At 37.3% G+C, this 27226-nt stretch overlaps 1 protein-coding gene across 1 annotated transcript in view; it reads left to right on the top strand.

Moving 5' to 3' along the window:
• Positions 1-1405: 1405 nt before the first annotated feature.
• The window catches only part of NEO1 (neogenin 1), a 193858-nt gene continuing 168037 nt past the window's right edge, over positions 1406-27226 (top strand). Inside the window, exons 1-5 of the mRNA XM_032593504.1 lie at positions 1406-1558; positions 1906-2018; positions 15482-15576; positions 18253-18570; positions 24228-24503. Coding sequence (XP_032449395.1) covers positions 1406-1558; positions 1906-2018; positions 15482-15576; positions 18253-18570; positions 24228-24503 — 955 coding nt within the window. The remainder of the gene's footprint in view (positions 1559-1905; positions 2019-15481; positions 15577-18252; positions 18571-24227; positions 24504-27226) is intronic.

Below are 27226 nucleotides of genomic sequence, written 5' to 3'. Positions count from 1 at the left end.
TTGTTTCCAGACTGTTACTACATGTAGTAATGCAGTGAATAGTCTTGCTTGTACCTATTTTCATATTTGACCAGTGTATCTTTGGGATAAATTCACAGACATAGGATTACTAAGTCAAGGGGCAAATACAGTTATAATTGTGTTAGATGTTGCAAACTTTTTTCTATAGTGGAGATGACATTTTGCATTTCCATTAGCCTGTTTCCCTATACTTTGCCTACAGAGTATGTTGTTAAACATTTGGATTTTTGCCAGTAGGTAAGAAATTTGTATCTCAGTGTAGTTTTAATTTGCATTTCTCTTATTATGAGTGAGGTTGAGTATCTTTTAAAGTGATTAAGGACCATTTGCATTTCATTTTAGTAACTAATTCTACATCTGTGTGAAAATAGGCAGTTACAAAAGCACAGAAAAGTCTTATTTTACTCCCACAAATGTATTTACAACTGCTTGCTTGATATATATGTGGCTTCATTGTGAGTATTTTGGGGTTATCTTTCTGATGCTGTTAACATCTTTCTTGGATTTTTAAGTCTTCTTTTCTCCTCTCCCCTCCCCCCCCACCGCAGGATTACTTCATATCAGAAATATGTTATCAAGAGATTAAGAACTCAATTAATGAAATATGAATTCATGACTTAATATGACAGCTTACTAACGTAGGCTTGAATTAGCTTTAGGCTAATTAACAAGGTCTTGAATTCAGTTTATTTCTGTCATTAAAGACACAGCTGAAAGAAGAATTCTAGAACCTGGTCTACAGACCTTGGGAAATGATGACATGATCTTTCTGAAACCTGTTTATTTTGCAGTGAAAGCTTGTGCATGCACAGCTTTCTTTGCAGAAAATAGCTTTGATATTATAAGATTCATTATTAAGGATTTTTGGTCTTATGTTCTTCTCTTTTGCATATATTTGTTAGATTGTCCTGTGGGATTTCATAAATTTTTACTTCTGTTTAGTAAAGCTGCTGACAGCAAAAGCTTTCAATAAATTATTCATGTGCAATTTGTTTTCTACGTTCAAGAATTAATGCATCTTTACTCAAAAATTTTTTTTTTTAGCTGAACTTGGTAACAGTTTGTAAACATATGGTGGTATAGTCACATAAAATCTGTAATGCTTGTTTTCCATGTGAAAAAAGTACTCTATTTGCAATATTTAGAGCAGTATCAGCTCTCTAAAACATAGCTGATTACTGAAGAATAATGGAAAAAATAGCTTTCAAAAATGTGAAATAATTACTCAAAAAAAAATTGCTGCTCTTTCGAGATGTGGGCCACTAAATCTTAACGGTTTTGCTTGTTCTCCATTATCCGTGTACTTAACATACTCACTTTCATTCATTGAAAACTTTAGGTTTTGTTTTATAGTCTTCATTGCAAGTCTGTCATGTTGTGGAAAATGTGTCTGTTTGGCTTACTTTCTGCTGTCATTTTCAGTTCTTCAACTTCTTCGTCTCCGGTGGCTTCTCTTTCCTGCCACTTCAAGCGCCAGCTTCCAGAATTGCACCCTAGGCCCATCATCCCTCGGCAGCGCCGAGATATTATTAAAATGGTATCACAGCCTCACCAGTCTCCTGGTTTCCCAGGTTTCTCCCGTTGTGCTGGCATCAGTTTTAGCGACTTCAGTTCACTCCTGTGTATTTCCTTCCCTGTCTGTCATAGATTCCATTGACAACCACTTGCTGATATCTTCAAACCTCTTACTTCATTGTCACTTGCTACTCCTCTTCTTAGAGAACTTCAGTTTTCAATGTCTGCGTTCTCTTCCCTTTATAGTCTGCAAAACCCTGTTCTCATACTGGCACTTCTTTAAATACAGTTACCAACCTAACTGTTCCCACAGTGCAGCCCAGTAATCCCATTCTCCCTTTTTGATGCTCCCTTCCATTCTCACTGCAGCCCTTTCAGATGTTTGCCATCACCTGCAGACCTCTGACCCTTCCCGACAGCACAGCCTACCCACAGCAGCAACGGTCATACTCACCTCCGTCAGCAACTGTACGAGCAATGAAGTGTGGCGCCTGGGACCCCACACCAGGCTTCCTCATATCCTCATCTTTCCTTCCTGTTACAACAAAAGAAGTGTCCTTTCCCTGATCCAGAATAATTGTCTGACGTTGTTTTCAGTATAGACATTTAACGCTTGAAATTTCCCTCAAAGCATTACTTTAGTTACGTTGCACAAATTTGACATGCTGTATTTTCATTTTCACTAAGTTGAAAACATTTTGTAATTTCTCATGTGATTTCTTCTTTGATCTGTGAGTTATTTAGAAGTATGTTGCTTAGGGGCACCTGGGTGGCTCATTTGGTAGAGCTTCTGAGTCTTGATTTCAGCTCAGGTCATGATCTCATGGTGAGTTTTCCAGCTATCTGTTACTAACTTCTAGTTTAATTCCATTGTGGTTAGGAGATATACTTTGTACAATTTCAGTCCCCTCATCTGTACATTAGTAGTCATCCACAGATTTGAGGGGACTCTTCTGCCAAACTCCAAAGTTCATGTGCATCATTCTCTCTTTGCAGGTCCCTCCTCTTTTGTACTCTGCAAATTGTAGTAACCTTGGCCTCCCCACTCTGATCTGTTTCTTTAACTGTGAAATTTCAGAGGTCTCTTTGTTTTTCCCTTCTCATGTTAAGGACTGGAAAGATAGGATATTTACAGGCTGTAAGATGGGGTGATGTTAGGGCTCATCTTGTTTGCTTCCTCTCTCTCAGGGGTCACAGTTCTGTGTTTCATGTTGTCCAGTGTCTGAAAAGCATTGTTTCATTGATTTTTGTCCAGTTTCCTAGTTGTCTATGGCAGGATGGTAAGTCTAGTTCCTGTTACTTCATTATGGCCAGAAGCCTGAATCCTGATCTTTTGAATATTCGATTTCACCCTCTCTTCTGGTTCTGTCCATCTTTCAGCATACTCCAGTCTCTCTTCCATTACAGAGAATATAAAAGATGACCAAGCTCAGATTTTCTTTATTTGCCAGTCTATTTCTCCTCTGCCTTTTACAGCCAGACTTCTTGAAAATGGTCTCTATATCTTTCTCAAAAATGTTGCTTGCGGACTGGCAGAATCCACATCACTTGCACAGTTGTTAGAAATGTAGAATTTCAGGCTCCTCCCTAGAGTTACTGAACTGGAGTCTGAATTTTAAGGATTTGACAAGGTGATTGGTATACAAACTAAAATTTGAGAAGCGCTGTTGCACATTTTATAAGCTCTGTTTCTTCATTTTCCATCTTGTTCCTGAGTGCATTGTAATGTGGCATCTGTCTTCATGACACCACTAAATTTGTCCTTGCCCAGGTCGTCAGTGAACTTCTTACTGCATATCCAGTGAGTGAGTGTCCATCTGTATTGTACTCTCAGCCATTCATCCTCCTTCTTGAAATATTTCTTTGGCTTCTGGGATGCCTGTTTCTTGTCCTCTAATTTATGTGACTTTTGCAGGCTTTTTTTCTGCCTTTCTCTTAAATGTTGGTGTTTCGCAGAATGTGGATCTTGGCTTCATATTTTACATTTCTTATTATATCTCATTTTCTCTTGCAACTTCAGTTTCAACATATGTCTCCTGAGTGGAATTTGTGAATTCAACATGAATCTCTGCTGAGTTCCAAGCTTGTATGTCTTCCACATCCATGTACCATAAACACCTTAAACTCCCACATCTACAGCGGACACCATGATCTTCCTGACTGTGTCCTCTTCCTCAGTGACTGGCACCTCCATTCAGCCATTGTTGAGGCCAGAAACTTGTCAGTCATCTTTGACTCCTCCACTGCCCTTACTCTACATTTACTCACGCTCACTTCCACATTTAATCATTCTCCAAGGCTTACTGATTTGACCTTAAGAATTCCTCAGATCTTTCGCCTCTTAGTCACTATTGCTACTTTCCAAAATAGGGCTTTATCAGGCTTCCACAGAGATAACTACAGTGGCTTCCTAACTGGTTTCCTTCTCTCCAGCCTTGTCTCCATTTGGCAGCAAGCAAAGTAAATAAGCATTTACTTATTAAAAGTAAATGTGATCTTCACTTTTCATCTTAAAGCCCTTGCCTGCTTACTAACTTCTTAGCATATAAAAATCCTTATAGTTTGGGGGGCGCCTGGGTGGCGCAGTCGGTTGAGCGTCCGACTTCAGCCAGGTCACGATCTCGCGGTCCGTGAGTTCGAGCCCCGCGTCGGGCTCTGGGCTGACGGCTCAGAGCCTGGAGCCTGTTTCCGATTCTGTGTCTCCCTCTCTCTCTGTCCCTCCCCCGTTCATGCTCTGTCTCTCTCTGTCCCAAAAAATAAATAAACGTTGAAAAAAAAAAAAAATTAAAAAAAAAATCCTTATAGTTTGGTCCTTGCCTACCCACTTCTGAGTTTCTTTGAGTACTTTGCCTCTTCCACCTTGTTTCTAGGCTTTTGCACCTGCTGCTCCATTGATGATGCATTCTGCTCTTTACTAGCTGGCTCTTACTAATCCCTTAGGTTTCATGTTGGGGACACCCGGGTGGCTCTGTCAGTTGGGTGTCCGACTCTTGATTTCAGCTCAGGTCACAATCCCAGGGTTGTGGGATCGAGCCCCACATCAGGCTCCATGTGGAGTGTGGAGCCTGCTTGAGATTTTTTCTGCCCTTCTCCCCCACTTGCACTGTTTTTCTCTAAAAGTTAAAAAAAAAAATTAAAAATCACATTTTGCATAGGTGTCCTCCCTGACTGTCTAGGCCTGGTTTGTTTCTTTCTCTGCATCTTGTACACACCCTGTAACGGTTCCCACCACATTGTTATGATTGTGTTTTTGTGAGCCATGATTATATCATTGTGTGTTTCCACTGTCAGCACTCTAAGAGAGGGTACTAGTGTCTTCCTGTTGTAATTAAGGTGCTTAGCATCCTTCATTCAGTCAACAAATGTTTATTGAGTACCCACTATAGATACCAGACAAGGTTCCTGCTCTTATCATGCTTGTATTATGGGGAGGGGAGTGGATTAGGGTGAAGTAAGAAATAATAAACAAAGTTTTGTTCTTATACATAGTAGATCTTTAATAATTTTTTTGGAAAACTAGTGTATAAATTATTATTTTAATAAGCCCTTGAAGTCCATAAACCTTTGATGTTATTGTTACTGACTTCAGCTCTTGAAATTTTGCTCTCTAAGAATTATTGCACCTTTTTGGATATAGTGAGCTGTGATAATTAGGTTATTGTTCAGAGCCTTTTACTCTACCTGATCTTAGTTTTATTTTATCTAGTTTCCTTGAACAGAGCTGAGGTAATGAAAGGCTATTAGAGGTACACTTTAGAAAGAGTGAGAAGTGATGTTTAACTTCAAAAATAGAAAAATAAAGTTATTTTAAATAATAATACATATAAATTGTTAAATAATAATAAAGGTCAAGGCCTTGATCCTAAAATCAGAAAAATTTCTCCTCAAATAGCTAAAATATACATTTAATAGATTATCTGAAATTGGCAGCATATTTGGAACACTTTTCTTAAAGTGCTGTCACTTTATCAGTTTGTAACCAATTATATGAAAATGTGGTATTATATTTATTTAAAAATCTTATGTACCCAGAGTTTCAATTAAGTACTTTTTGTAAGCATCACAAATTTTAACTAACTTAAGCAAAAAAGGAATTTATTGGAATGATGTCAAGTAGTTTAAAGGATCAATGGAAATACTAAAGAAACAAACAAATGCCCACTGTATCTTTTAGTCCAAAGAGATTAGTATTTAAGCTAAATCTAAGCTTGAGGAAATAATTCCACAAATCTAGAATTGAAGACATTCTATAATACAGCTGTCCTGGTCTCTTCAAAAAGAAGTCAGTGTCATGAAAAACAAAGGCAAAAGGACTGTTCTACATGAAAAGAGACAAAAGAGGGGCTCAGTTGGTCAAGCATCCAACTCTTGATTTCAGCTCAGGTCATGATCTTATGGTTCATGAGTTTAAGCCCTGCATCAGTGTGGAACCCGTTTGGGATTCTCTCTCCCTCCCTCCCTCTCTCTGTCTCTCTGTCTCTCTGTCTCTCTCTCTGCCCTTCCTCTGCTTGCACACACACACACACACTCTCAAAATAAATAAATAAACTTAGAAAAAAAAGAAAAGAGACTAAAGAAACAAAAACAATACTAAGTGAAGTTTTGTTCGGCCTTGGGCTTTAAGAACATTTAGGGAATATTGGGTAGATTTAAATTTTGAGTATATTAAACAATATTATTGAATGAATTTTATTTTATTTTTTTTTTTAGAGGTAAAAGGGTGAGAAAAATATATTGTGTAAATAGCAACTGTAAGAAAACTGTAATGATTGATTCTACATACACCAGATAATATAGGCTTTAAAACAAAAAATGTTACATAACGTAAAATAACATTTTATAATGATATGAATGAATTTTAATTTTCTTAGATGTGATTAATGGTACTGATATATAGGAAAATACCCTTATTTATAGATACTTTCACAATATTAAAACTTTGAGAGGAAAGCTCTGCATTAGGCTATTGATGATCTAAGGAATTATAAAAATACCAGAAACTATGCGACATGTAGCATGTACTCTTAGGCATTAGAACACAAGAAATTCAGAAAGGTGGAATTAATTAACCAAGGAGAGTTAAATTTAAGGAAAAGTAATCTCTTTGGCCTAAAAGAGTTGGTTGAGTGTCCAACTCTTGATTTCAGCTCAGGTCATGATCCCAGGGTCACGGGATCAAGCCCTACATTGTGCTTCTCACTGAGTGTGGAGCCTGCTTGAGGTTCTCTATTTCTCTCCCTCTGCCCCACTCATGCACTCTCTCTCTTTCTAACATAATAATAATCAAACAATATAATAATTCTTCTTACTGCATCCCATCAGGACACATATCATGTCAGGTTGTGTCGTTACTGCTAATACTGAATTTGATCACTTAGTTAAGGTGGTGACCACAAGATTTCTGTCCCATGTGAAGGTACATTTTATCCTTTGTAATCAATAAGTAATTTGTGGATTACACTCTGAAATTGTGTGAATTGCAGAAACCTCTCACCCATTTCATCAATAAAGAATTGATTTTTTTCTGCAATTTTTGATTAAAAGTTTCTAAAAAATTTAGTTTCTAAATAGACATTTCCGAGTAGGTATTAAAGAGAGGATGCTGATAGTTGCTTAAAATCTTTTAGTTTTTACTGTTTAGTTAGTAGACCAGTTGTTTCTATTTGACAGCAAAAAGAGTTTTGCTTTGCTTTGATCCCTCACATCTACTGTCATCATTCATAATCTTTTACCCTTTGCAGAAACAATGCAACTTTTTTTTTCTTTAAAAAGAATTTGTTTGTTTTAAAGCATATTAATGAAGGGTAGCATCTGACAAGGAGAAATATAGTGCAAACCACATACATAATTTAAAAGTTTCCAGGTACCACATTAGAAAAGTAAAAAGAAACTGGTGGAATTAATTTTAATAATATATTTTATTTAAATGACTATATCCAAAATATTTTAAGATACTATCAGTATAAAAATTATTAATGAGATGTTTTGTTTTCTTTGTATGTGTGTATGTGCATGCACTAAGGCTTCTGAATCTTATGTGTATTTTATACTTAAATCTTAATTTAGATTAGTCACATTTCAAATTCTCAGTAGCCACATGTCACCGAGTGGCTACTGTATTGGATAGTGCAGGTTTAATGGTTATGATCTTGGGCACAGGAAAGCCAGAGACTAATTTGATTCAAATCTTACTTTCTTCATGGCTTTGGGCAAATTACTTTTTCTCTTTGTGGCTTAGTTTTCTCATTGTAAATGAGGATAATAATTCCTACAACAAGGGTTGGAGGACTTAATATAGGTTAAGCACTAGAACAGTAGTGGCTTTTCGGTAAATGAAAACTATTATTTTCATATCTTTGGACTTGGTCCTGTAATTCTCATTCTTAGAAGTAAGCTTGTATTTTGTTAGGGAAGCTAGGACTAGATCTTAGATCCCTTGCTGTTTTGGATCTTACTATTTCTTGCCCTCAGTCTCTTACTTTCTGTCTTCTGTGGTGAATTTATAAGCCAGTAAGATAAACTAGATTTTCCAGGCCAGTTTTGATTTCAAGTGTTCTGTCATCACCATAATTCATTGAAATGAATGGGAAAACCTGATAGCTCTGCAGATGGCAATGAGTTATTAAAAGATTTGTCACTATGATTAAAAAACCTCACAGAAGGTTGAGAGCTACAGTAGTCAGGATTGTTAACTTTCTCTCTGTAAAACCCATAAATACCTCTCTACTACAAAAGCCTATATAATTATAGCAGTAAGATGAGATATTAGCACGTGTAGTAGAGGCAGTCCTGTATATTCATGAGTGTAATTGTATTAGAGTTTTTAGAATGTGTTTTAAAATAGATAACTATCGGGGCACCTGAGTGGCTCAGTTAAGTGTCCAGCTCTTGATTTTGGCTCAGGTCATGATCTCACTCAATGGTTTGTGAGTTCAAACCCTGCATCAGGCTCTGCCATGATAGCATGGCGGCTGCTTGGGATTCTCTCTCTGCGCTCTCTCTCTTTTTTTCTCTCTCTCAAAATAAATAAATAGGGGCGCCTGGGTGGCGCAGTCGGTTAAACATCCGACTTCAGCCAGGTCACGATCTTGCGGTCCGTGAGTTCGAGCCCCACGTCAGGCTCTGGGCTGATGGCTCAGAGCCTGGAGCCTGTTTCCGATTCTGTGTCTCCCTCTCTCTCTGCCCCTCCCCCGTTCATGCTCTGTCTCTCTCTGTCCCAAAAATAAATAAACGTTGAAAAAAAAAATTAAAAAAAAAATAAATAAATAAACTTAAATAACTATAATAACTATTCATTTTCATATTAGGTCAAAGTAACTATAGATGATTGAAAAAGTATTTAATGGAGGTGCTTGGGTGGCTCAGTTGGTTAAGTGTCAGACTTTGGCTCAGGTCATGATCTCACAGTTCATGAGTTCAAGCCCCACTTTGGGCTGTGTGCTGACAGCTCAGAGCCTGGAGCTGGCTTCAGATTCTGTGTCTCCCTCTTGCTCTGCTCCTCCCCCGTTCATGTTTGCTCGCTCTCTCTCTCTCTAAAAACTAAAAATTAAAAAAAAAGAAAAAGTATTTAATGAAGGCCTGCAAAGGAGATATTCTGTTGAAAAAGAACTTAACAATTTACTGTGATAAAACATTTTGTACCAAAAATGCTAGTAAAATACTGTATTGCTCATGGTAGAAAAATATGATACCACTTAATAATCAAAGAAGTATTAAAATACAGTATAAAACAGTGTCACAATTCATACCTTTGGAATGTACCTGCAAGTTACTTTTTACATTATATTATCATTGAGCCCATATTTTCATCAGTATAGTAGGCAAAAGTGGAACTGAAAAATACTTTGTTTTAGAAGTTGAAAATATGCTGCATCAAGTATTGGGTAAAATGTCTTACTCTTAGGAAAATCTTCTTACCACAAATAACAAAAAGTTGCTCATAAGATATTTTCATGGAAGTTCTATGTAATTAATATGAAAATTCTAACATTTTTCTCACCTAGCATAATGAAAAATGACCAGTTCAGATTTTCCTATTTTGAGCTGAAATATAAGTATTGCTAGTATTGTTGGCATGTTGACTAAGACTTATTAACATAATTCTCTAGGACAACTCTTAGAAAATTTCCATGTAACTATTCAGGACATTGGTGGTTGGTATTATTTTTAGGTTATCAGATTGTGCCTACTCATCTTGACAATCGTATAGAAGTTACCATAAAATATTAATATTTATGATACTTTAAAAAGTGATATTGAAACATTTTTACAAAGGGCAGATTTGTTTCTTGGTGCTTTAAAAAATATTTATTTATTTTGAGAGAGAGAGAGGGAAAGAGTGTGTGGGAGAAGGGCACAGAGAGAGAGGGAGAGAGGGAACCCCAAGCTGGCTCTACTCTGTCAGTGCAGAGACCGACATGGAGCTCAAACTCATGAACTTGAGGTCATGACCCTGAGCCAAAATCAGGAGTTGGACACTTAAGTGATTGAGCCACCCAGGCACCCCACAAAGGACAGATTTGAAATCATCAGGATATAAATTTTTGAGGCTGATTTTAGAAAACCAGTAGAGACTTGATGCAAAGTTAGTGAGAATCACTAATATGTAATTACATCTTGGCCCAGGAGCCTTTCTGACCTGTAGGATCCTGAAAAGAATGCAAACAAAAGGCAAAAACAAATGAAGGTACAAATAAGCAGGACTTTCCTGAATTCTAGCCTTCTATCAGGGAAGATAGGCCTTAAAAACAGAGAAAGTGAATTGCTAGAAAAGAGCACATAAAGGGTAGGATTAGGAGACTGGGACCTTCACAGAGATAGTTGTCAGAGAAGGCCTTGTAGAAGTGACCATTGAAACATAGAAGATGAGACGGGAAGAGTGGGTGCAGAGCAAGTTCAGGCAGAGGGGACAGCAAATGCAAAGACTTTCAAAGGGGAAAGAACATGGCTTGTTCAAGAAATTGAATAATGTGACTGGAGCTTATTGAGTTAGTGGGAGCACGATGTGAGATTAGGTTGCAGAGAGGCAGGGACTAGATCTGAGGCCCTTTTTGCATGCCGTGGTGATGAATTTACGTTTTACATTCACTGTAATAGAGGAGTAGTGGTTTAAAAATTAGGCAGAGGAGAAAGATGATCAGACTTGAATTTTAAGATCACTTAATATTATTTTATATGTAATTGTAATTGTCAAAATGTGGTTCAAAATGAAAAAATAAGGTCCATGTTATGCATGGCACTTTGTAAAATGTGATTGGTGAAAACTAAGGTGCTAGATGTTAGCAATTTGGGAGAAAATACTGTAGGTTTTTGGACTGTTGAACTTTTTTTTTCCCTGTTTTTCTTCCAAATTTTAATGTAAATTTTAGTTAACATTCAGTGTAATATTAGTTCCGGGTGTAGAATCTAGTGATTCATCCCCTAATACTCAGCATGAGTGCTCTCCTTAATTGAATAGTTAACTTTTTATTGAGGGCTTGTTACCTGCCAGGCAATGAGGTCGGTGCTTTATACCTGTCTTCGTGGAGACTTTCATGCAAGGAGGGCATGGCATTCTTTTTCCTGTTTTATAAGAGAAAGTCAGACACAGAGAAATTAACTAGAACAGCAGAGCTAGAATTCAAAATCATGTCTGCTTGACTTCATTTTACAAAAGAGTTTTCCACCATGGCTGTTTTTTTTGGTGGGGAGAGGGGAATGGCTGAATAATAAAGAAATGGAAACATCTTACTATAACAGATGTTTCTTGAATAAACAAATTCAGATGTATTTTGTTTTGGGGGAATAGTTTGGAAAGTAGATGCTATAAATGAGAATAATCAAGTTGAATTTCCCTGTTAGGATATTAGTAGTCTGAAAAAGAATTTCAGATTCAGCTTTGCTTAGAAGTTGATGTCCACTGTTTTTAATGTTTTAACCAGTACCATCAAAGTTCTTCAAAGCATATGTTTATCAGGCAAGTAGGACCGTCCATATGTAATATTAACAACTAACCACTTGCCTTACTTGAAATCCCAGGAGAAGAGTTCTGCATGTTCTGTAATTGAGTCTTTGGAAGAACTGGCTGTTCAGGGCAGACAGGGGATGAGCTCTGGAGCTGGGAGCACTAATTGTTATGTAGCAAAACAGGGTGGAAGACATTGAACTCTGAAGTATTGCTTGTTCTTGGACATTTTAAAAAATGGCTTATTTATTAGAGAGAGAGTATGCGCAAGCGGGGGAGGGGCAGAGAGAGAGGGGGAGAGAGAATCCCAAGTAGGTTCCGTGCTGACAGTGCAGAGCCTGACACAGGACACAGACTCACCAACCATGGGATCATGACCTCAGCTGAAATCAAGAGCCAGACGCTTAACTGACTGAGCCACCCAAGTGCCCCAAGTATTGCTTGTTCTTAATCAACAACGTGAATGTATTATTTTGTTGAGTCCTTTGAATGGAGTATTGTTTTACTTCCTAATTTTTATACTTTCTGATTATAAATTGAACTTGAAGCAGGAAAGCCTGAACTATATGGTGATTAGTGGACACTAAAGAGTCAGGAAGGATGAAATGTAGGATTTACAGACTGGATAAGATAGGGTGGTCAGAAGTAATGTTATTAAGGAGTAAAGTATGAAGTCCCTTTGACATTAGTCTCCTTAGTTTATAATGAAGACATAATTTTCATAGTATGAATAACAATTATACAGGATACTTGCATTGGTAGGTGTGTAAAAAAGGCTTATCGTTCCATCCTGCATTTCTGCTGCTGTCAAACTTAGAACTTCTGTGGGTGATAAGGCATTTTTTTCTGCTGGTATTCAAATATTGTATGTTATTTTTTTACTCCGGGCATGATAAAATTTAGAATTATTGTCCACGCTGGTGTGCAGTGAGTGTATGATTTGTTGATATTTGGGGGTTGGGGAAGTACAATTGAAATAAGTTCCCTGTGGATATTTTCCTTTCATAAGATGGAATTCTATCAAGAAGTGTGAAATATTTTATCAAAAAGTGAGGAATAGTCTATCAAGAAGTGAGAGCTATTCCATTAAAATGTGAGAAATTTGCAGAGACCTGGGAGTGTAGAAGAGATAAGACAGGATCATTAAGCCTGTTTCAGAATAATGTATAGTGACTGTGGTCATAGTAAACTCAAATTAAGCAAACTTAAGTGGATAGGGAATTAGGACCCTGGTGGGAAGTATAGGCCAGTTTTTATACAGAATCAGCCAAGGAGTTAGTGTCTGATAACTCTTCTAACTGTGACAAAGGAAAAGTGGTTAGAGAAACCGTGATAGATCTTAAGAAAAAAAAAAATTACATTGCTAGCAAAGTATTGTTTACCACCACCACCAAGAAGTTATTTTGTTATTAAAAAATAAAAAGATGACAAGAAGGATGGATAAGCATTTGTTTATATTTTAAGAAGTAAGCAATACAGAAATCCGTGGAGTAAAAAGCCTTCCCCCTGTATGCTCTCTGTCAGTAGTTGAATCAAGTACTTTCCGCAGGAGAAAACACTGTTATACTGTTCAGTGCTTATTCTTCTAGCCTTTCTCCTACATTATTTACATTTAAATATATGCTTACACACATATGTGTATATATATTTTTATATCTTATGTATATTTTAATATTTATATTTTATGTATATATTTATATTTTATGTCATACTATACACATTTTGAACTTGAGTATTTTTTATTTATATATTTTGACAGTTTTTGAATGTCAGTATGTAAATATGCCCCACACTTTTCATATTGTCCCCTTCCTGTGCAGACTACATATAAAAATGAAAATAGCTTTTTTTTCTGCTTCAGCAGTACTATGTTTTATGTAAAATATTCATGCAGTCGCAAAGGTGAAAGAAAAAATTAAAAGTTAACTGAAATCTCACCACCCTGAGATAATCTGCATTTTAATGACTAGTTTTTAAAAGATGTATCCCTTTATGTATTCACACAAGCGTGAACATACAGAACTGCCACATACACGTAATAATATTTATAAAGGGATTATGCACACCAGCTGATTTTTGTCATGAAATTATTTTCTAGGTGCTTGAGGATTTTTATCTACCCACCCCTCCATGTCCTTCCATCCTTCTTCTCACAGTAATAACCTGATACACTTTCCTACTTTCTCAGTGCTCATACAGTCATATGCACATGACATTTCGTTATTTGTACTTGTCCGTATTGTTCCCTTTTCACAGAATTCACTCCAGATCAGCTAAAACATAGCTAATTTATTTTTTTGCTGGCTAAATATTCTAAGGCAGGAGTCAGTAAACTATAGTTACTGGATCAAATCCATCCTGCTGCTTGTTTTTATAAAGTTTCATTGGAACACAGCCTCCACTTTTCTATTGAGTGGTGTGACTTTTTAAATTCTTTATGTTACATATGATATATTTCCTCCCAGCCTTGTCGTATTTTGCTTTGTTACGATATTTTACCATAATTTTTTTTTTTAATTTAAACGCGGGGTTCCTGGATGGCTCAGTTGGTTGAGCATCCGACTCTTGATTTTGGCTCAGATCATGATCCCAGGGTTGTGGGATCAAGCCCCACGTTGGGCTTCATGCTGAGCGTGGAGCCTGCTTAAGATTCTTTCTTTCTCCCTCTCTCCCACATACATGAGCGCTCTCTCTCTCTCTCTCTCTCAACAAAATTTAAAAAATAGAAAAAAATAAATGCAATGAATTGAAGCATATCTATCTTTTTTAGCTTTGAAGTTCCCTGTTTTGATTTAAAAAGTTACCTGACTCGGGGTGCCTGGGTGACTCAGCCGGTTGAGTGTCTGACTTCGGCTCAGGTCATGATCTCACAGTTTGTGAGTTTGAGCCCCGCGTCGGGCTCTGTGTCAACAGCTCAAAGCCTGGAGCCTCCTTCGGATTCTGTGTCTCCCTCTCTCTGCCCCTCCCCTACTCATGCTCTGTCTCTCTCTCTCAAAAATAAATAAACAATGAAAAAAATTTTTTAAAGGTTATCTGACTCGAGGGTTATCCTTGTGTTTTCTTAAAATTCTTACTAATTTTTTCATAGGCCTGGAATGTATTTTTCTATATGTATATGAGCGACATTATAGTGTAGTGTGTTTAACATCACAGGCTCTGGTTTTGTTATTTATAACCTGTGTGACCTCGGACAAGGTAACATTCCTGTGCTTCAGTTTTCTCCTGTAAAATGAGAATAATAGTACTTTTCTCATAGGAGAGTCATGGGGGTTAAATGAGTAGTTAGTTTGTAGAGAATGTTTAGAGCAGTGTCTAATACATAGAACCATGTTAATGTTAGGTTTGTTTTTCTCCCATGTGGATAACCAGTTGTCCTAGTAACATTCATTGAGTAGTTCATCTTTTTCCCCATTTGATATAAAATGCTACCTCTAATGAATGTTAAGTTTCTAAATATATACATATAGCTCTATTTTGTGACTCTCTAACCTGTTATGTGGCTCTGTTTATCTCTGCTCTGGAGCCATAGTGGCTTAATAAATACTGAAAATTGATGAGTGCAGTCCCTTTACCTTGTTATTCTAAATTATTTTCGCTCTTCTTGGCTTTCTTTGCTCTTATATATAATTTTTTAGAGACTCATCAAAGTTTGCAAAAACCAGTTCATTAGTAAGTTTTATCATAAAAGATAGTGATACTAATGGCTAGTATTGGAATGGAAATAAATACTTCAAGCAGTGGAAATTTTTAGAAGCTGGTAAAGATAGATACCATCGATGGTGGTAAGTCGACATTATGAATATGGAGAATAAAGATATGTAGAAAGATTGTGAGCCTCTAGTTCCCAAACTATATGCCGACATACCCCAGGTACCTCACAGAACTCCCAGGCGTATTTTAAGCTGTCTAGGGAAACACAGCGACATCTGTTGGACACTGTGCAGACTCGTAGGTGAGAGGAGTTCCCAGTTTCAACATTTGATTGTGCTATCTTCATTTCAGTGCTGTGATGTTTGTGAAATTGGGTTTTGGTGGTTGCTGGGGTAAAAACCAAGTACCATGCAAAAATCACTGTGGAGCAGGAAATGAGGATGGCAGTATCCAATCTGATTTCAAGGTTTGAGAACACATGCAGTATCCAGTAGGTGTACACACCCCATAATAACTAATTGTGGTTAATTAAAAGTTGAAGTATTTTTCAATGTATGTGTATTATTTTTTCAGCAAGGTACTAACTTCTTAGGACATGAATATTTCTTCATTTGTTTGAACCTAACTAATTCCTAAACAGAACTGTTAGGTATTTCTTTTAGCCTAGGGAATTCATGAAAAAAATTACTAAGAAAATAAAGGCACCAGGAGCCAAGAAAATTTGGGAACTTCTGTGCCTGAACAAACAAGTTATTACAAATATTTAAAGATTAAGAACATTTGAAGTGCTGTGTAGGTAGAGTACTGTATGCCATGCCTGCTTGGGACAGGATGAAACTAATCTCGTCTGGGTACCTGGGACAGACAGCATTTCTGAGAAAGTAGTATTGAAGCTGAGTCTGAAGGAGGACTAGGAGTTAATTGGGGAGGGGTGGTGGTGGGAATGCCTTGTGTGAAGAGGGCAGGAGCTGCAGGGGCCGACAGGAGTGCAGCATGCCTTACAGGGTGAGGGGACAGTGGTGCAGGGGACGGCTGGAGAGTAGGCAGAGGCCAGGTCATACAGTCACATGGAAGTCCAGCTAGAAAGTTTATTTAGATCTTTTTGTAAAAGACAGTGGCAAGCCTTTGAGGGATTTTAAGTGAAGGAACAATATGTTAGGTCACTGCCTGTTTACTGAGGGAATAAAATACAAAGAGGATATATGTAAGTATTTAAGTAATGCTGTATTATAAGTAATGTAGAGTACATATTTGTAAAATTTGAAGTGCCTTGATTTTCAAAGGCATTTGTAAACTTTCATATAATTTAAAAAACTCTTGGAAGACATATACTCTTGTTCACTGTGGCTGATACGGACTTTTAAAATGAAAGAAAATCAAAAGTATGATAGAGTGTTTAGCTGTAAAACATTTACACTTATGTAATTATTACTTTTTTAAATGGCAGAAACTTTGTCCAAATTTTAAAATTCAATTTGGTTTGTTAATAATTATTTAAAATTGTTAATTTGCATATTTTGATTGCCGGTCTAATACATTTATCTCTTAAGTTCCTGAATTGTTTAATTTGGGTGGTATAATAAGATGTAATGTTACACAGGAATGGTGTAAGAGTAATTTCTCTTAGTTTAGCTGTCATTTTGTACTGCCCTGGAGTTGATATTTTTATTTATTTTGCTATAGTACCAATATAACATTTTTTACTGTAATAAGAAGCAAATCACCTCAGCTTACTTTTGAAAAATTCCCAAGGTTATTTTCAAGAGTTTTAAGTCTTGAAGAATCAATTTCATAACCATCAAATAGGGATGGGACCCATCTCTGGCTTTTGGGGAAGGATGATTAGTCTGTTTGGAATTTGATTAGCATTGTAAGTGTTAGAATTATTTTATTTTATTTTATTTTATTTTATTTTATTTTATTTTATTTTATTTATTTATTTATTTTTAATATTTATTGTTGAAAGAGAGAGAGAGCGAGCATGAGTGGGGGAGGGGCAGAGAGAGAGATACAGAATCTGAAGCAGGCTCCCGTCTCTGAGCTGTCAGCACAGTGCCTGATGCGGGCCTCGAACCCACGGACTGCAGGATCATGACCTGAACCGAAGTCGGACATTTAACCAACTGAGCCACCCAGTTGCCCCAGAAAATTTTAAAACAAGCGAATATTATTCCCTTCCCTCTGCCAGTGTGTTTCGTATTTAGTTAGAACTGTTGTTTCATAATGTAATAAAGAGCTAGTTGCATCCTTAAATTTACAATGTAAATAAATTTAGATAAAGGGGTGTGTAGATATATTTTAAAAACAGTCATGCTTTCATTTATTTAACTAAACTTCCCTAATTGTTCACATGAAGAAATCTGATTACAACTGATTGTAATCTGACTGCAAGGGAGTTGGTTAGTACTTTTCTTGAAAAAAAGAGGTAACGCTTGGACTTGGAAAGCTTTCTTTGGCTGAGAATTTAAGGGTTATAGCAGAAATTTTTTAAATGAAATCACAAGAGTACTAGCACAAAACAAAGCTGAATTTTTTTATAATCTTGGGATAAAAACTTCTTAAGCATAACAGATTTATTTCTATGTAGTTAAAATTTATTTTCTTACGATAAAAATAAATTCAAAATGGAAAAAGGAGTATTTGCAAAACATGATAGATAATACCCAAAGATTGCCAAATCAATAGGATGAATGACTCACTAGAAAAATGGACAAAGTGTATGTATGGTGAATTTTGAAAGAAATACAGCCAGTAAACATACCTTATTACTAACAAAGAATCATTTCAATTTTATGCTTCCTTTATGTTTCATAGAAAAGTTCACTTTGAATACAATAATTTTAAATATTTATAAATCCCATTGTAGGGTTTGAAATATTCATGTAATTTAACAATGATTATCTCATCTGGCAGGGTCTTTTTTTCTCATCTTCTAAATGGGTCAAATTTTGATTTCCTCATAAAAGAAATTTTATTAGACACTCATGGTGAAATGACTGTTACTATGTATCATATCCAAGCAGCATAATTATTCGACAATAATTTTTGTCCAAATTATATTTTCTTACAGAAATAGAAGAAGAAAGTTTTGCTTAACTTTGTTCTTTTCATTATTTTTATAGGATCCAGCGTTCGAACATTCACTCCATTTTACTTTCTGGTAGAACCAGTGGATACACTCTCAGTTAGAGGCTCTTCTGTTATATTGAACTGTTCAGCATATTCTGAGCCTTCTCCAAAAATTGAATGGAAAAAAGATGGGACTTTTTTAAACTTAGTATCTGATGACCGACGCCAGCTTCTCCCAGATGGGTCTTTATTTATCAGCAATGTGGTGCATTCCAAACACAATAAACCTGATGAAGGTTATTATCAGTGTGTGGCCACTGTTGAGAGCCTTGGAACGATTGTCAGCAGAACAGCTAAGCTCACAGTAGCAGGTAAGTTTTTTTTTAAGTAATTTATGTATATTTTCAAATTTATGAAAGGTATATCTTGATAAAAAGCATTATCATCCTGGAGTTTTCACTTAACTGATTACCATAAATAAACTCATTTAACAAATACCAATTGAGCATCTAGTGTGTGCATGGGATTATGCTAAGACTTGCTTAGGGCTGTAGGAAGTAAAATGCAGCACTTTGCCCCTTTCTATTATTTAAATTGCTTACAGTTGCTATTTGAAGTATTGAGTCAGTTCGTTTTTTTCTAACTTGGAAATGACAGAGGAAGTTGTATAGGAAAATTGATTCACTGATTGCTAAATTATCTTCCCCAGCATACCAATTTAGTATGGCTTTGTAAGACTTGCAGGATAGTCAGAATCTTGGTTCCTTTATGCCCCAAGCAAGGAACTGACATTTAATTGGATTATTTAAAAACCTATAGGATATAGGTATTAAGGTGAAGAACAGAAAGTTGTAAAGAGAAATATTCACTCCCTTTTAGAACATTCTTATTTGAAGAATAATGGAAAGTGTAAACTGAGTAAGTCATGCTTATTTTGTATTAGATACTTATATTCCTCAGTTCCATGTTTTTTCACTTGAGTACTAGATGAAGTAGTTTTTGTTAAGGGTCACATTGTACAAAAATTGTATTATGTTGGGACGCCTGGGGGGCTCAGTCGGTTAAGCATCAGACTTCAGCTCAGGTCATGATCTCACGGGTTATGAGTTTGAGCCCTGCATTGGGCTCTGTGCTGACAGCCTGGAGCCTGCTTCAGATTCTGTGTCTCCCTCTCTCTCTGCCCCACTCCTGCTTACACTCTGTCTCTCTCTCTGTCTCAAAATAAATATTAAAAAAATTTTTTTTAATTGTATTATGTTTAAGTCTTATATATATACTCGTCTTGGTAAAATGCTAACATGTAAAAAAAATATGACTGCATGAATAGTTCCCCATTTCATTGCCACTCTAGGGTGATGGTTCCCCATCTCCTGCGCACTTCACAGTATACTTGTTCATTCAGAGTATGATGACGCTTTTTCTCTTTGGAACCAGATACTCAAAGCTGAATTTGAGTGTGATATAGAACTATTGTAATTATTCCATAATCACAGATTGAGGATGGAAAAAGAAAAGGGTGAAAGAGTCACTTCTTTTGATAATTAGCCTTTCCTCTCTTTTTTTTCCCCCTTCTTTCCTTCCTTTTTCCCTTTCCCCCCTCTCCCTTCCTTTCTTCCTCTAATCTACTTGTCAGGCTTTCTCCAACCTATTGATAGATAAGTTAGCATGATGACTGCCCCTACACTGTTACTTAGGTGAGCTCCTGTTTATCGTTTACATTTTTAAGCTGGGCTTTAATCGTAACTCCTTCTTCTCAGCTGTCTCCCACAACCAGTCGCCAAATCCAGTGAATTCTGCTTCCTAGTTTCTTGTATGTGATCCTGAGGCCACTTCTCACCATCCCTCACCTTGTAACCATCTGGTGCCTCATTCTTTCCCTCTTCCAGTCCAGTGGTCAGGGCTCTCTTCTCACCCTTCAGTAGCTCCTCAGTGACAACATCAAGTTGATGTCTAAACTCTTACAGGCCTTGTGTCTTTTCACGAGCTAGTCTCCACTTCTCTAGCTTCATTTCTCAACATTCCACCCTGCCTGTCCCTGCCCTCTACCCTCGTCAGCAGGACCACCTGCAGCACATTTTAAGCTCTGCCAGTACTGAACATTTCAAATCCCTTTTATTCTTGGTCTCTGGCCTTTGCTCATGGCTTCCCCACTGCCTGTTAAGCCTGTCCTCTACATTTTCCTCTTTTCTACTCTGCTAGGTTTGTCCAGCCTTCTTTTTAGCTTTCAAAGCCTTCAGGAAATATTTTTGGCCTAATGTAATGTAAACAGCCAATTTTAATATAGTATAATCAGTCCTTTGGCTGCAGACAAGATTCTGTAGGAGAATTATCTAACTCACTCATGGCCTTGAGTATCAGAAGGTAATAATATCTGAGCTAGGAGATGAATAGAAGTTCTTTTTAATAGTTGCATAGTATCCATTGTGTAGATATACTGTGATTATCTAAAGATTCCCTTTTTATGAACAGTTACATGGATAAAAATTGTTTGATATTATAGGCAGTACTGTAGTGAACACTCTTTTCTGTAAATCTTTTCTGTAGAATAGATTACTGGAATAAGTAATTCTACTAATTGCTGGATCATAGTCTATACTGTGTGTGTGTGTGTGTGTGTGTGTGTGTGTGTGTGTAGAATTTTAAAAAGAGCACTGAACTGTTTGGCTCTCCCTCAAAATTTTAACCATAAAGTTACCATATGACTGAGCCATTCTATTTCTAGGTGTCTACCCAAGAGAAATGAAAAGACAGTATGTACAACAATTGTACATGACTTGTTATAGCAGCATTACCTGTAACAGCCAAAAAGTGAAAACAACCTACATGTCTGTCAAGTGTTGAATGGATAACCAAAATGTGGTAAATACGTACATGGAATGTTATTCAGCAATAAAAAGGAATGAAATTGTGCTATATACTGCAACATGGATGAACCTGAAAAACATGATACTAAGTGAAAGAAGCCAATCACAGATCATGTGACTTCATTATATATATATAATGTCCAGAATAGGCAAACACAGGGGGCCAAAAAGTAGATTGGTGGTTTTCTAGGGCTGAGGATGGGGGAAAGGAGACAAGGGCACAGGAGATTGGGTGAGTGAGTACAGGGAATGTGGAATGACTGCAAGTGAGTACAAAGTTTCTTTGGGGGATGATGAAAATGTTCTAAAATTAAACTATAGTGATGGTTGCACAACTTTGTGTGCATACTAGAAACTGTTGAATTGTGGACTTTAAATGGTAAACTTTATGGTATATAAATTGTATCTCAATAAAACTTTTTTTTTTTTTAAGAGACTACCAAATTGCCATCCTAAAAGAACATTGGTTAGTGTTCTTTGGTTACAAGCAATACAGACCGATTCTGGCTAAGTCATGTAAGGGGAATTTTTGAAAGAACACTAGGTAGCTCATAAAATGAAATTTGAGAAGTCTTCTCTGCACTCATTTTTCCACAGTAGAAATTTTTGTTTTACTGCCTGGGCAGTAGCCTGGCTGTGAGTGTTTTGTGCCTAAAGGTGGAGGAATTGGGTGGTCTGAATACAGACACTGTTAATCTTTTCTTGTCAAGTCTGTGTCTCGCTCCCACTCCAGGTCTCTGGAAGTAGCAGGACAAACTGGCCCCCTGCTTGTGAGCACAGGAAGCCCCAGCGATTTCTGCCTCATATGTCCGTACTAGTTCCTCCATCTGCTTTCCCTATTCAGAAAAAAAAAATTGATTCGGGTCTGTGCCTATTGGGGGATAATAAGGCAGACATGGTAAAGTGTTACCAGCTGAGTGATCTGAGCGAAGAGTAGATGTGTTCCTATTCAGAAGCTAGACAACCTGCAAATGTGCCATTTCCATGTGGATTAATTCTCCATCATGAAACTACAAAACCTAGAACTGTTACTCATAATTTACTATGGTCATTAGTCTTTAAAGAAACATTTTGTTGTGTTGTTAGCATCTCAGAATCTTTTCAGATGTTACTGTTAATAACAGTAGCTAGTATTTGAGTATGTGCCAGGCAGTGTGCTTTATATGAAGTGTGTTAAGTATTAACCTTTTTAACATCCAATGAGGCCTCTTATTGTTCTCATTTTATTGAAGAAGAAACTGAGGCTTCCAGGTTAAGTAGCTTGCTAACGTCACACAGCCATGAAGTGGTGGAGTTGGGATTCAGATTCAGATTGCGTGACTCCAGAATTTAGGCTCTTAACTACTGCATTCCGTGTATCTACAGAGTATTTATTACTGCATTCTTGTTAATATTTTATTTTGAAATAATTTCGAGCTCATACAATTATTGCAAGAATGAAACCAAGAAATTACATCTGCTCGTCATTCAGATCACCCAGCTGTTAACACTTTACCATGTCTGCCTTCTTATCCCCCAATAGGCACAGACCTGAATCAGTTTGTTTTTTTTCTGAACCATTAAGGGTAAGTTGCAGACACTGCCTCCACTGAAATACTTCCATGTATATTTCCTAAAAACAAAGATATTCTTCTAAACAACCATCCATCAATTTTAGGAAATTAACCTTAATACAATACTACTGTAGGTACTGTTCATATTTCACTGGTTGCCTCAATAATGTTCTTAATAGCAAAAACCAAAAACAGTATCTTTGTCCCTCCCCCACTCCTTTCTGGTCCAGGATTACATGTTTTATTTGGTAGTTGTGTCTCTTTAGGCTCTTTTGGTCTCCAGTCATTCTTCAGTTTATCCTTATCTCATTTTGTGTTTTCTGGTTTTCCCCTATGAATAGATTCAGGTTTTGCATTTTGGGGAGGAATATCACAGAAGTAAGTGATGCTGTGTTTTTCTTAGTGTATCTTATCAGGAAGCATACGATATTTTGTTCCATTACTTGTAATGTTAACTTTCTTCCCTTTGTTAACATGGACTGTATTAACAAATATATATAATATGGACTATATTAACAAAGTAATGAAAGTTAGTGCTCTATTTCTCCACTGTAAAGTTAAATATTTTGTATTTTCATTAATTAGTAATATGTATTTTGGGAAGAGCTAATTTGATACTCTAATAATATCCTATTCATCATCCATCTTTCACCAACAAGTTTAGCATCCATTCATTATTCTTTTCTGTGTTAATTATCATCATCCCAGATTTAGCTAGAGGAAACTCCCTTCAGTCTGACTTCTGTGTACTTTTTGATATGTTCATGTTGTTCTTTGAATGCTTCCTTACTTCTGTCACAGGATGTTCCAGGTTTATCTTGTACTTTCCTTATTCTAGTCCTAGAATGAACTTCTTCTCCAAGGAGCATTGGTTCCTTGTAGTGGAGAATGTATTTAGAAATCAAGATTGTGTCACCATATCTACTCATTGCTACTTAGGTGGCATTGATTTTGAGCTCTCTCTGGATAGAGCTAGGAAATGTGTGTATATATATACACACACACACACACACACACACACATTTACATATATATTTGTTTATATTTATACAGACACGTACATACCTATGTGTATATCTCATATATATTTGTACACACACATACACTCATGTACACACACACACACATATGTGTATATCTCCTAGCTCTGTCCAGAGAGAGTCCAGAATATATACGTATACATATATATATACACACACACATATACATATGTCTGTTTGTAATGACTATGAAATGTATATATATTATACATATATACATTTACATTTATATATACATTTAACTATATTTGTATAATCACATAAAACTGTTAGCTTAAACTGATACTTCAGTTCTACCAATACGAATATGGGATTTATTCTGCCCTCTGCTTTTCCATATTTATACCTTGCTTCTCCAACTGTGAGGGATCTGATTCCGTTTATCCCTAGTACATTTGCCTCTTTGACCTGTATCCGCGTTGTAGCCAATTTCCTGACCCACAGACCTTCGTCTGGACCCTGGTTCCACTCATGGCCACAGGGGCCGACTTGCTCCTGGTTCCCATGACTGCATTTTAAAGTCACATTTAACTACATTTTATTTCTTCTTTTCTTTTTTTTTATTGTCCAGGTCTTCCAAGATTTGCTAGCCAACCAGAACCTTCTTCAGTTTATGCTGGGAACAGTGCAGTTCTGAATTGCGAAGTCAGTGTGGATCTGGTCCCATTTGTGAGGTGGGAACAGAACAGACAGCCTCTTCCTCTGGATGATAGAGTCATCAAACTTCCAAGTGGGACACTGGTTGTGAGCAACGCCACTGAAGGAGACGGAGGGCTCTACCGCTGCACAGTTGAGAGCGGCGGGCCGCCGAAGTATAGCGATGAAGCGGAGTTAAAAGTTCTTCCAGGTATCCCCCTGTCATCAGGACCCGTGGTTTTATGTTTGTTAATAGATAAAAATGGTTCTTTTAGAATTTTCTTTTTTCATCAACCACTGTCAGATGTGTGGTGTGACAAGTTAATGTCAGCATAGGAGTTTCCGTTTTTTACAGGGGGAGAAAAGAAAACGTGCCAGGAAGATCCTCTCTTTAGTGAATACATTAGTCAGTAAAAATGTATCAAGTGATAAAATGTGTTTCATATCTATGGCTTTCTTCTTGGCCAAACACTAGCTCTGTGTCTTTCGTCAAGCCTCCATCTGCTACTTCCCTGTAATACTTCATACACTTAGGTGTCTTTACCCGTCAGCATCAGAGACTCGCTCAGGCTAGTTCATAGAAGGGATGCGCAGAATGATAACAAAAACAGCAGCTCTGGAGACGCTGGTAAGCAAGAGTCCTTGGATCTTTATAACACTCCCTTATTTTAATGCAAAGCCAGCTCCTTTTTCCCTCTCTTGGTGGGTTCTCACTCTTCCTGCCCCTGCTGGCTCTCCTCATGATCTTGTTTTGTGTGTCTCTTCCTGGCTGTGTCTCTTCTGCTCATAACACCCTCTCACTTGTTGCTCACCACAGTCCTTCAGCCTCCTGATGTCTCACCTTTCGGCTTCCGCTCCCACTGCTGGGTGCCTGATTCTCTCCACATTTCTCCCTTACACCTGAGCTTATGGATATAGTTGGGCCATCCTTACGTTGTTTTGGCAGGTTTGTCATATACAGCTACTTCATAGGCTAATTTTTGGTCTATGGATTGGCTTGCAAAGTGAGACCAGTGTTGGAACAGTGATGCTTGAGGGTGTTCCTGATGAGCTTTGAACTAATTTTTTTTTAATTTTTTTTTTTAATGTTTATTTATTTTTGAGACAGAGAGAGACAGAGCATGAACAGGGGAGGGGCAGAGAGAGAGGGAGACACAGAATCTGAAACAGGCTCCAGGCCCTGAGCTATCAGCACAGAGCCCGACGCGGGGCTCGAACTCACGGACCGTGAGATCATGACCTGAGCCGAAGTCGGACGCTTAACCGACCAAGCCACCCAGGCGCCCCATGAACTAATTTTTTTTTTAATGCAGTTTCTTTCTTTGTTGTCATCATCCATGTCCTTGGCATTCCTGTCCTGTGTGTTTACCCCTGAGGAGCCACAGTTATTTTTTTTAATGTATGTTAGATCATGTCACATCTTTGCTCAAAACCTAATGGTTTCTCATCTCAGAGTAAAGGTTAAAGTCCTTGGCCTGTAAGGATTTATATAATCTTTTTTTTTTTTTTTAATTTTTTTAACATGTATTTATTATTGAGAGAGACAGAGCATGAGCATGGGAGGGGCAGCGAGAGGGGGAGACACAGAATCTGAAGCAGGCTCCAGGCTCTGAGATGTCAGCATAGAGCCCGATGTGGGGCTCGAACCCACAAACCACGAGATCATGACCTGAGCGGAAGTCGGATGCTTTACCGACTAAGCCACCCAGGTGCCCCAGGATTTATATAATCTTAATGCCACCTCTCTTCCCATAATGCTCCTTCCATCTGGTATTCTTCTCTCCCTCACTTTGTGATTGTGGCCACCTTATGTTTCTAGAACATTCCAAACACTGTTTTGCTTTAGGTCTTGCTACTTGACATTTGCTCTGCCTGGAGTCCTCTCTTCCCTCAGATGTCTGCCTGAATCAACTGTCTTATTTCTTTGCTCAAATGTCACTGTATCAGTTAAGCCTTCCTTGACCACTGTTTAAAATAAGTCTTCCATTTCCACCCCATAGTTTCCTCTTCTCCTTCGTTTTACTTCAGAACATATCACTACCTGACATACGCTGTCTTGTTTCTTGTCTCTCTCCTGTAATAGTAGGTAAGCTCAATAAGGGTAGGGAATTTTGCTGCCAAGAATGGTAACTGGCAGAACAGAAGACAGTAGATATTTGTTCAAAGGTGTCTGTTTCTATCAAAATTTGATTAAATGTAGCTAAATCTGGGGGGGTGGGGAAGAGAACTATTACCATATTGCAGTGTCTTCCAGCCTACTTCCTGACTTGCTTTTACATGGCAGAGGTCCTGTTTGTTCTTTATACCTGGGGTACCATTCAAGCAAATCCTTAAAACCGGATCCAAGGAAACAAGATTTTTCAGTGTCAAAGGATGAGCCACCACTCAATATCTGAAACATAAACGAAGTACTGAATGTTTCTTTTTACTTAAGTAAGAGAAAACCATACTTTCAAGCACAGTCTTCTTGAATTAATGCAAACTGCTAATCTCGTATAGAATTTTGGGGATGACGTTGTTTTTGGTATGTTGGTTAAGAGGCAAGGGTGGGTTGATGTCAGCCAAAGAAGCATGTTTAATGGTTGGTTACAGAGGCGAGAGCAGGTTAATGTCAGCTGTAGAAGCAAGTAATTCCACTGCTGAATGGCTGACTTCTAAAGCCTGAGGCTATCACTCATTGGCTGACTTTCCAAGGCATGTTCACTGAAGCGAGTTGTCACTGATCTGTTAGACCTTGTTTATTTGTTACCATGGCTACAGAACTGTCATCAATTAGTTACACAAGGTTAAAGCCAGCCCTGGTGGTGGTTACCGTGGCTGTAGAATATCTTTTCCTAAGAGTATGGAGACAAGAATCACGTCTCTTTACCTGAGAATGTTCTGTCTTCTCAAAATTTAATACTGGAAATAGATGTTCTACCCATAAAAGTGTAG

This window comes from Lynx canadensis, chromosome B3 (assembly GCF_007474595.2).
Source record: "Lynx canadensis isolate LIC74 chromosome B3, mLynCan4.pri.v2, whole genome shotgun sequence".
NCBI classification, from domain to species: Eukaryota; Metazoa; Chordata; class Mammalia; order Carnivora; family Felidae; genus Lynx; species Lynx canadensis.
The sequence above is the reverse complement of the archived record's forward strand: the minus strand, read 5'-3'. Positions and strand labels throughout refer to the sequence as shown.